This window comes from Ovis canadensis, chromosome 5, assembly GCF_042477335.2.
Source record: "Ovis canadensis isolate MfBH-ARS-UI-01 breed Bighorn chromosome 5, ARS-UI_OviCan_v2, whole genome shotgun sequence".
In the NCBI taxonomy this organism is placed as follows: domain Eukaryota; kingdom Metazoa; phylum Chordata; class Mammalia; order Artiodactyla; family Bovidae; genus Ovis; species Ovis canadensis.
Genome location: NC_091249.1, coordinates 24,170,120 through 24,180,355, shown reverse-complemented (window position 1 = coordinate 24,180,355; position 10,236 = coordinate 24,170,120). Strand labels below are relative to the sequence as shown.

General features: G+C 40.2%; 1 protein-coding gene across 4 annotated transcripts in view; it reads right to left on the bottom strand.

The window, feature by feature from the left end:
* Positions 1–1,996: 1,996 nt before the first annotated feature.
* The window catches only part of LOC138440813 (uncharacterized), a 39,430-nt gene continuing 31,190 nt past the window's right edge, over positions 1,997–10,236 (bottom strand). For 3 of the 4 annotated variants that reach the window (XM_069590775.1, XM_069590776.1, XM_069590777.1), the window contains one exon: positions 1,997–5,082. In XM_069590775.1, coding sequence (XP_069446876.1) covers positions 3,874–5,019 — 1,146 coding nt within the window. In that variant the 5' untranslated portion in view covers positions 5,020–5,082 and the 3' untranslated portion in view covers positions 1,997–3,873. The remainder of the gene's footprint in view (positions 5,083–10,236) is intronic. The other variant, XR_011257139.1, reaches the window with a different exon arrangement.

The window sequence follows — 10,236 nt, the reverse complement described above, 5'->3', positions numbered from 1 at the left end:
AAAAAAAGGTGGAAACAGTGACAGATTTTTTTCCCCCACACCTTTCCAACAATAATATTTATTTTTTAAAATTTAAATTCATTTATTTTAGTTGGAGGCTAATTACTTTACAATATTGGATTGGTTTTGCCATACATCAACAAGAATCCACAACGGGTGTACACGTGTTCCCCATCCTGAACCCCCTCCTACCTCCCTCCCATCCCTCTGGGTCATCCCAGTGCACCAGCCCCGAGCACCTTGTATCATGCATTGAACCTGGACTGGCGATTCATTTCACATATGATAATATACATGTTTCAATGCCATTCTCCTAAATCATCCCACCCTCGTCCTCTCCCACAGAGTCCAAAAGGCTGTTCTGTATATCTGTGTCTCTTTTTCTGTCTTGCATATAGGGTTATTGTTACCATCTTTCTAAATTCCATATATACGCGTTAGTATACTCTATTGGTGTGTTTCTTTCTGGCTTACTTCACTCTGTATAATAGGTTCCAGTTTCAACCACCTCATTAGAACTGATTCAAATGTATTCTTTTTAAAAGCTGAATAATATTCCATTGTGTATATGTACCACAGCTTTCTTATCCATTTGTCTGCTGATGGATATCTAGGTTGCTTCCATGTCCTGGCTACTATAAACAGTGCTGTGATGAACATTGGGGTACACGTGTCCCTTTCAGTTCTGGTTTCCTCAGTGTGTATGCCCAGAAGTGGGATTGCTGGGTCATATGGCAGTTCTATTTCTAGTTTTTAAAGGAATCTCCACATTGTTCTCCATAGTGGCTGTACTAGTTTTTGTTCCCACCAACAGTGTAAAAGGGTTCCCTTTTCTGAACACCCTCTCCAGCATTTATTGCTTGTAGACTTTCGGATCGCAGCCATTCTGACTGGCGTGAAATGGTACCTCATTGTGATTTTGATTTGCATTTCTCTGATAATGAGTGATGTTGAGCATCTTTTCATATGTTTGTTAGCCATCTGTATGTCTTCTTTGGAGAAGTGTCTGTTTAGTTCTTTGGCCCATTTTTAAATTGGGTTGTTTATTTTTCTGGAATTGAGCTGCAGGAGTTGCTTGTATATTTCTGAGATTAGTTGTTTGTCAGTTGCTTCATTTGCTATTATTTTCTCCCATTCTGAAGGCTGTCTTTTCACCTTGCTTATAGTTTCCTTTGTTGTGCAGAAGCTTTTAATTTTAATTAGATCCCATTTGTTTATTTCTGCTTTTATTTCCAGAATTCTGGGAGGTGGATCATTGAGGATCCTGCTGTGATTTATGTAGGAGAGTGTTTTGCCTGTATTCTCCTCTAGGAGTTTTCTAGTTTCTGGTCTTACGTTTAGATCTTTAATCCATTTTGAGTTTATTTTTGTGTATGGTGTTAGAAAGTGTTCTAGTTTCATTCTTTTACAAGTGGTTGACCAGTTTCCCCAGCACCACTTGTTAAAGAGATTGTCTTTACTCCATTGTATATTCTTGCCTCCTTTGTCGAAGATAAGGTGTCCATATGTGTGTGGATTTATCTCTGGGCTTTCTATTTTGTTCCGTTGATCTATATTTCTGTCTTTGTGCCAGTATCATACTGTCTTGATGACTGTGGCTTTGTAGTAGAGCCTGAAGTCAGGCAGGTTGATTCCTCTAGTTCCATTCTTCTTTCTCAAGATTGCTTTGGCTATTCGAGGTTTTTTTTGTATTTCCATACAAATTGTGAAATTATTTGTTTTAGCTCCGTGAAAAATACCGTTGGTAGCTTGATAGGGATTGCATTGAATCTGTAGATTGCTTGGGGTAGCATACTCATTTCCACTATATTGATTCTGCCAATCAATGAACATGGTATATTTGTCCTTTTATTTGTGTCCTCTTTGATTTCTTTCACCACTGTTTTATAGTTTTCTATATACAGTTCTTTTGTTTCTTTAGATAGGTATATTCCTAAGTATTTTATTCTCTTCATTGCAATGGTGAATGGAATTGTTTCCTTAATTTCTCTTTCTGTTTTCTCATTGTTAGTGTATAGGAATGCAAAGGATTTCTGTGTGTTGATTTTATATCTTGCAACTTTACTATATTCATTGATTAGCTCTAGTAATTTTCTGGTGGAGTCTTTAGGATTTTCTATGTAGAGGAGCATGTCATCTGTGAACAGTGAGAGCTTTACTTCTTCTTTTTCAACCTGGATTCCTTTTATTTCTTTTTCTTCTCTGATTGCTGTGGCCAAAACTTTCAAAACTATGTTGAATAGTAGTGGTGAAAGTGGGCACCCTTGTCTTGTACCTGACTTTAGGGGAAATGCTTTCAATTTTTCACCACTGAGGATAATGTTTACTGTGGGTTTGTCATATATAGATTTTATTATGTTGAGGTATGTTCCTTCTATTCCTGCTTTCTGGAGGGTTTTTATTAATCATAAATGGATGTTGAATTTTGCCAAAGGCTTTCTCTGCATCTATTGAGATAATCATATGGTTTTTATTTTTCAATTTGTTAATGTGGTGTATAACATCGATTGATGTGTGGATATTGAAGAATCCTTGCATCCCGTGGATAAAGTCCACTTGGTTATGATGTATGATCTTTTTAATATGTTGTTGGATTCTGATTGCTAGAATTTTGTTAAGGATTTTTGCATTTATGTTCATCAGTGATATTGGCCTGTAGTTTTCTTTTTTTGTGGCATCTTTGTCTGGTTTTGGTATTAGGATGATGGTGGACTCATGGAATGAGTTTGGAAGTTTACCTTCCTCTGCAATTTTCTGGAAGAGTTTGAGTAGGATAGGTGTTAGCTCTTCTCTAAATTTTTGGTAGAATTCAGCTGTGAAGCCGTCTGGTCCTGGGCTTTTGTTTGCTGGAAGATTTCTGATTACAGTTTCAATTTCAGTGCTTGTGATGGGTCTGTGAAGATTTTCTATTTCTTCCTGGTTCCATTTTGGAAAGTTGTACTTTTCTAAGAATTTGTCCATTTCTTCCAAGTTGTCCATTTCGTTGACATATCGTTGCTGACAGTAGTCTCTTATGATCCTTTGTATTTCTGTGTTGTCTGTTGTGATTTCTCCATTTTCATTTCTAATTTTGTTGATTTGATTCTTCTCCCTTTGTTTCTTGATGAGTCTGGGTAATGGTTTTGTTAATTTTATTTATCTTCTCAAAAACCAGCTTTGGCTTTGTTGATTTTTGCTATGGTCTCTTTTGTTTCTTTTGCATTTATTTCTGCCCTAATTTTTAAGATTTCTTTCCTTCTAGTAACCCTGGGGTTCTTCATTTCTTCCTTATCTAGTTGCTTTAGGTGTAGAGTTAGGTTATTTATTTAGCTTTTTATTGTTTCTTGAGGTAAGCCTGTATTGCTACTAACCTTCCCCTTAGCACTGCTTTTACAGTGTCCCATAAGTTTTGGTATTCCCATCACTTCCAGAATTTTCCACAGTTTCTTGTGATCCGCACAGTCAAAGGCTTTGGCATAGTCAATAAAGCAGAAATAGATGTTTTTCTGGAACTCTCTTGCTTTTTCCATGATCCAGCGGATGTTGGAAATTTGATCTCTGGTTCCTCTGACTTTTCTAAAACCAGCTTGAACATCAGGGAGTTCACGGTTCACGTATTGCTGAAGTCTGGCTTGGAGAATCTTGAGCATTACTTTACTAGCATGTGAGATGAGTGCAATTGTGCGGTAGTTTGAGCATTCTTTGAGCATTGCCTTTCTTTGGAATTGGAATGAAAACTGACCTTTTCCAGTTCTGTGTCCACGGCTGAGTTTTCCAAATTTGCTGGCATATTGAGTGCAGCACTTTCACAACATCATCTTTCAGGATTTGAAATAGCTCAAATGGAATTCCATCACCTCCACTAGCTTTGTTCATAGTGATGCTTTCTAAGGCCTACTTGACTTCACATTCCAGGATGTCTGGCTCTATTTTAGTGATCACATCATCATGATTATCTGGGTCGTGAAGATCTTTTTTGTACAGTTCTTCCATGTATTCTTGCCACCTCTTCTTAATATCTTCTGCTTCAGTTAGGTCCATACCTTTTCTGTCCTTTATCGAGCCCATCTTTGCATGAAATGTTCCCTTGGTATCTGTAATTTTCTTGAAGAGATCTCTAGTCTTTCCCATTCTGTTCTTTTCCTCTATTTCTTTGCACTGATCACTGAAGAAGGCTTTCTTATCTCTTCTTGCTATTCTTTGGAACTCTGCATTTAGATGCTTATATCTTTCCTTTTCTCCTTTGCTTTTCACTTCTCTTCTTTTCACAGCTATTTGTAAGGCCTCCCCAGACAGCCATTTTGCTTTTTTGCATTTCTTTTCCATGGGGATGGTCTTGATCCTTGTCTCCTGTACAATGTCACGAACCTCACTCCGTAGTTCATCAGGCACTCTATCTATCAGATATAGACTCTTAAATCTATTTCTCACATCCACTGTATAATCATAAGGGATTTGATTTAGGTCATACCTGAATGGCCTAGAGGTTTTCCCTACTTTCTTCAATTTAAGTCTGAATTTGACAATAAGGAGTTCATGATCTGAGCCACAGTCAGCTCCCGGTCTTGTTTTTGTTGACTGTATGGAGCTTCTCCATCTTTTGCTGCAGAGAATATAATCAATCTGATTTCGGAGTTGACCATCTGGTGATGTCCATGTGTAGAGTCTTCTCTTGTGTTGTTGGAGGAGGGTGTTTGCTATGACCAGTGCATTTTCTTGGCAAAACTCGATTAGTCTTTGCCCTGCTTCATTCTGCATTCCAAGGCCAAATTTGCCTGTTACTCCAGGTGTTTCTTGACTTCCTACTTTTGCATTCCAGTCCCCTATAATGAAAAGGACATCTTTTTTGGGTGTTAGTTCTAAAAATTCTTGTAGGTCTCTAAAAAACCGTTCAACTTCAGTTTGTTTAGCATTACTGGTTGGGGCATAGACTTGGATAACTGTGATATTGAATGCTTTGCCATGGAGATGAACAGAAATCATTCTGTCATTTTTGAAATTGCATCCAAATACTGCATTTTGGACTCTTTTGTTGACCATGATGGTTACTCCATTTCTTCTGTGGGATTCCTGCCCTCGGTAGTAGATACATCATGAGAAACACTGGAGTGGAAGAAACACAAGCTGGAATCAAGATTGCCGGGAGAAATATCAATAAGCTCAGATATGCAGATGACACCACCCTTATGGCAGAAAGTGAAGAGGAACTAAAAAGCCTCTTGATGAAAGTGAAAGAGGAGAGTGAAAATGTTGGCTTAAAGTTCAACATTCGTAAAATGAAGATCATGGCATCTGGTCCCATCACTTCATGGGAAATAAATGGGGAAACAGTAGAAACAGTGTCAGACTTTATTTTTCTGGGCTCCAAAATCACTGCAGATGGTGATTGCAGCCATGAAATTACAAGACGCTTACTCCTTGGAAGAAAAGTTATGACCAACCTAGATAGCATGTTGTAAAGCAGAGACATTACTTTGCCAACAAAAGTCCATCTAGTCGAAGGCTATGGTTTTTCCAGTGGTCATGTATAGATGTGAGAGTTGGACTGTGAAGAAGGCTGAGCGCCAAAGAATTGATGCTTTTGAACTGTGGTGTTGGAGAAGACTCTTGAGAGTCCCTTGGACTGCAAGGAGATCCAACCAGTCCATTCTAAAGGAGATCAGCCCTGGGATTTCTTTGGAAGGAATGATGCTAAAGCTGAAACTCCAGTACTTTGGCCACCTCATGCAAAGAGTTGACTCATTGGAAAAGATTGTGATGCTGGGAGGTATTGGGGGCAGGAGGAGAAGGGGACGACCCAGGATGAGATGGCTGGATGGCATCACTGACTCAATGGATGTGAGTCTGAGCGAACCTCGTGAGTTGATGATGGACAGGGAGACCTGGCGTGCTGCGATTCATGAGGTTGCAAAGAGTCGGACACGACTGAGTGACTGAACTGAACTGAACTGAACTGAGCCAGTCTTTGTCTTTTGGTTGGGGCATTCAACCCATTTACATCTAAGGTAATTATTGATAAGTATGATATCATTGCCATTTACTTTGTTGTTTTGGGTTCGAGTTTATACACCCTTTCTTTGTTTCCTGTGTAGAGAAAATCCTTTAGTGTTTGTTGGAGAGCTGGTTTGGTGGTGCTTAATTCTCTCAGGTTTTGCTTATCTGTTAAGCTTTTGATTTCTCCTTCATATTTGAATGAGATCCTTGCTGGGTACAGTAATCTGAGTTGTAGGTTTTTCTCTTTCATTACTTTAAGTATGTCCTGCCATTCCCTTCTGGCGTGAAGAGTTTCTATTGAAAGATCAGCTGTTATCCTTATGGGAATCCTGTTGCATGTTATTTGTTGTTTTTCCCTTGCTGCTTTAAATATTTATTCTTTGTGTTTGATCTTTGTTAATTTGATTAATATGTGTCTTGGGGTGTTTTGCCTTGGATTTATCCTGTTTGGGATTCTCTGGGTTTCTTGGACTTGGGTGACTATTTCCTTCCCCATTTTAGGGAAGTTTTCAACTATTATCTCCTCCAGTATTTTCTCATGGTCTTTCTTTTTGTCTTCTTCTTCTAGAACTCCTATGATTTGAATGTTCGGGCATTTAACATTGTCCCAGTGGCACCCCATTCTGGTAGTCTTGCCTGGAAAATCCCATGGACGGAGGAGCCTGGTAGGCTGCAGTCCATGGGGTCGCTAAGAGTCAGACATGACTGAGCGACTTCACTTTCACTTTTCACTGTCATGCATTGGAGCAGGAAATGGCAACCCACTCCAGTGTTCTTGCCTGGAGAATCCCAGGGACTGGGGAGCTTGGTGGGCTGCTGTCTATGGGGTTGCACAGAGTTGGATATGATTGAAGTGACTTAGCAGCAGCAGCAGCAGCAGCAGCAGCAGCAGCAGCAGCAGCAGCAGCAGTGTTCTCTAAGGTTGTCCTCATTTCTTTTAATTCTTTTTTCTTTTTTCCTCTCTGCTTCATTTATTTTACCATTCTATCTTCAACCTCACTTATCCTATCTTCTGCCTCTGTTATTCTACTGTTTCCCTCCAGAGTGTTCTTGATCTCATTTATTGCATTATTCATTATATATTGACTTTTTAAAAATTTCTTCTAGGTCCTTTTTAAACATTTGCTGCCTCTTCTCAATCCTTGTTTGCAGGCTATTTATCTGTAACTCAATTTTGTTTTCAAGCTTTTGGATAATTTTTACTATCATTATTCTGAATTCTTTATCAGGTAGATCCACTATCTCTTCCTCTTTTGTTTGGTTTGATAGTTAATTATCATGTTAATTATCTTTACCTGCTGAATATTTCTCTGCCTTTTCATCTTGCTTTTATTGCTGTGTTTGGGGTGGCCTTTCCGTATTCTGGCAGTTTGTGAAGTTCTCATTATTGTGGAGGTTCCTTGGTGTGGGTGGGGTTGGACTGGTGGCTTGTCTAGGTTTGCTGTTTAGGGAAGCTTGCATCAGTGTTCTGGCGGGTAGAGCTGGATTTCTTCACTATGGAGTGCAATGAAGTGTCTAGTAGTGAGTTTTGAGATGTCAGTGGGTTTGGTGTGACTTTGGGCAGCCTGTATATATAGCTCAGGACTATGTTCCTGTGTTGCTGGAGAACTTGCGTGATATGTCTTGCTCTGGAACTTGTTGGCTCTTGGGTGGTGCTTGGTTTCAGTGTAGGTATGGAGGCTTTTGATAAGCTCTTACTGATTAATGTTCCCTGGAGTCAGGAGTTCTCTGGTGTTCTCAGGTTTTAGACTTAAGCTGCCTGCCTCTGGTTTTCAGTTTTATTCTTACAGTAGCCTCAAGACTTCTCCATCTATACAACACTGATGATCAAACATCTAGGCTAATGATGAAAAGTTTCTCCACAGTGAGGGACACCCAGAGAGGTTCACAGAGTTACATAGAGAAGAGAAGAGGGAGGAGGGAGATAGAGGTGACCAGGAGGAGAAGAGGGGGAATCAAAAGGAGCAAGAGAGATCCAGCCGGTAATGACTTCCCTAAGTGCTCTCCACAGTCTGGAACACACAAAGAGATTCACAGAGTTGGGTAGAGAAGAGAAAGTGGAGGGGGGAGATAGAGGCGACCTGGTGGAGAAAAAGGAGAATCAAAAGGGGGAGAGAGCAGTCAAGCCAGTAATCTCACTCCCAAGTAAAATTGGGTACTGAAGATTGGGTTCTTAAAGGTACAAAATTGATAACAAACACCAGAAAGCAAAGATTAAAAATCTAGAGTAGAGGTTAGATTCTCAAAAGTACAGTATTATAAAAACAAAACAAAGTCACAAAAATTATAAAAATATATATGAAGTTTGCTTTAAAAATGGGGTCTTTTTTTTCAAGGTAATAGGTTATAAAAATGAAAATTAAAGGCATAATAGAGGACTTAAATTTGTTTCTTTAAATTTAAAGAATGATAATAGTAAAAATATATCTAGGACTTTCTCTGGTGTTTTTGTGGACAGTGTGGGGTCAGTTCATTTTCAGGTAGTTCCTTGATCCGGCTTATACTTGTCCAGAACTATAGGTCCCTTCCTATGTAGTCAGTGCTAACTACAGGGTTTTAATCTATTACACCTGTCACTTCCAAAGCGATTCTTTCTGTTTATTTTATCTTCTTCTGTTTGTTGGTCTCTTCAGTGTCTAATTTCTTCCCTGACACAAGGGGGCAATGGTCATCACTTTTTTTGTGTGTGAGGAGTGCTCGCAGCGTTTCAGGTGCACTGAGTTTGCCCCCACTCACAACATGTGTGCTTTCATGGTCTACACTTCTCAGGCTTTAGGTTGCTCTGCCAGGAACTTTCTGAGGTGGGCCCTGGGTTGTGTGCACTTCCCAGGGCTAGAAATGTTTGTGCTGCTTCCCTGGGGGCTCAGAGGGTAAAAAGCCTGCTCTCAATGCGGGAGACCTGGGTTTGATTCCTGGGTCAGGAAGTTCCCCTGGAGAAGGAAATGTCAACCCACTCCAGTATCCTTGCCTGGAGAATCCCAGGGATGGAAGAACTTGGTGGGCTACAGTCCATGGGGTTGCAAAGAGTCGGACACGACTGAGTGAGCTCACTTCACTTCACTTCACTTCACTTCCCAGGTCTAAGCTGCTCAGGTTCAGGTTCTTGGGTACTCTACAAAGGTGCAGACTCAGTTGGGCCTGCGTTTTGTGCCCTTCCCAGGTCCAAGCAGCTCAGGTGACCAGGTGCTTGGCGAGCATAGTCACCTCCAGCTGTGGGGTATGTCTTATCACCTCCCCTGTCCCAGCCACTTGGTTTTCTGGGTGTACAATGGGCACTGCCGGGGTCCAGCCCCGGTGGATCCAGGAAATTCGAATCGGGGATGGCGTTGGTGAGGAAAAAACTTATTTACTTATAAATATAAGATTAGATTAGGAAGAAATAGTGTAGTAGGAAAATTAAGTGGAGAAAAGAGGCTGAATAACTTGGTTTACATGGAAATCCAATAAAGTTCCAGACAAGGAGCTTGCACCATCTACGTTAGGCCACCGGCGTCCTCTTGAATAACAGGGTGTGCCCCACCTTGGGCTCCCTCTCACGTGGATTTTAGAAGCTGGGGCAAGTAAGTAGACATGGCGAGCCTCCACGCCCCAGATGGGAATTCAGCCAGAAAATAGAGTAAAGAGGAGACACGGGGGAAACCAGTCCTTCCAATGACTGGCCCGGCCTCTATTGTCTAGAAAGGCCTTTTATACCTTTTTGATTGTACATAGAGATCAATGGGTAATACAAAATTATGCAGCGTTAGCAGCCCAGGCTCTTATCAAAACCAGGCTTTTCTCTCTGCATACCTGTCTTAGGTAATTTACATCATCTTCTGGCCAAAAGGGCCAATTAACATTTTACAGCCTTTTTTCTGATAAGGGTTTGTCAACCAGAAGACTTATTTGTGTTGTTCTTCTCAAAGTCTGGTGCCACTTTCAGAAAGCCCTGAATAAAGTTACATTCTTACATAGCAAAGATACAGCAATTTATAACAAGTAAAAGGAATACAGTGATTTGTAACAAAAGAAAAGTAATTAACTCAAATTCTAGTGTTGCTAACATCAAAACTATTATATATCTTTTTCCATATCCTGTTTACATTGATTAACATCCTCCCAGGTGCTTAAAAGATAAAGAATATGGAGGCCTGGCAGCAATCATTGAGTCAACAGTGAAATCCGTCACCAATATGATTTTTAGCTCTTTAGAAAAAGGCTCTGTATCTTTAAGATGTTTTTAAGCTTTGTGCCTCTTGCGGTTGGGGGGCTGCAAGCAATTCA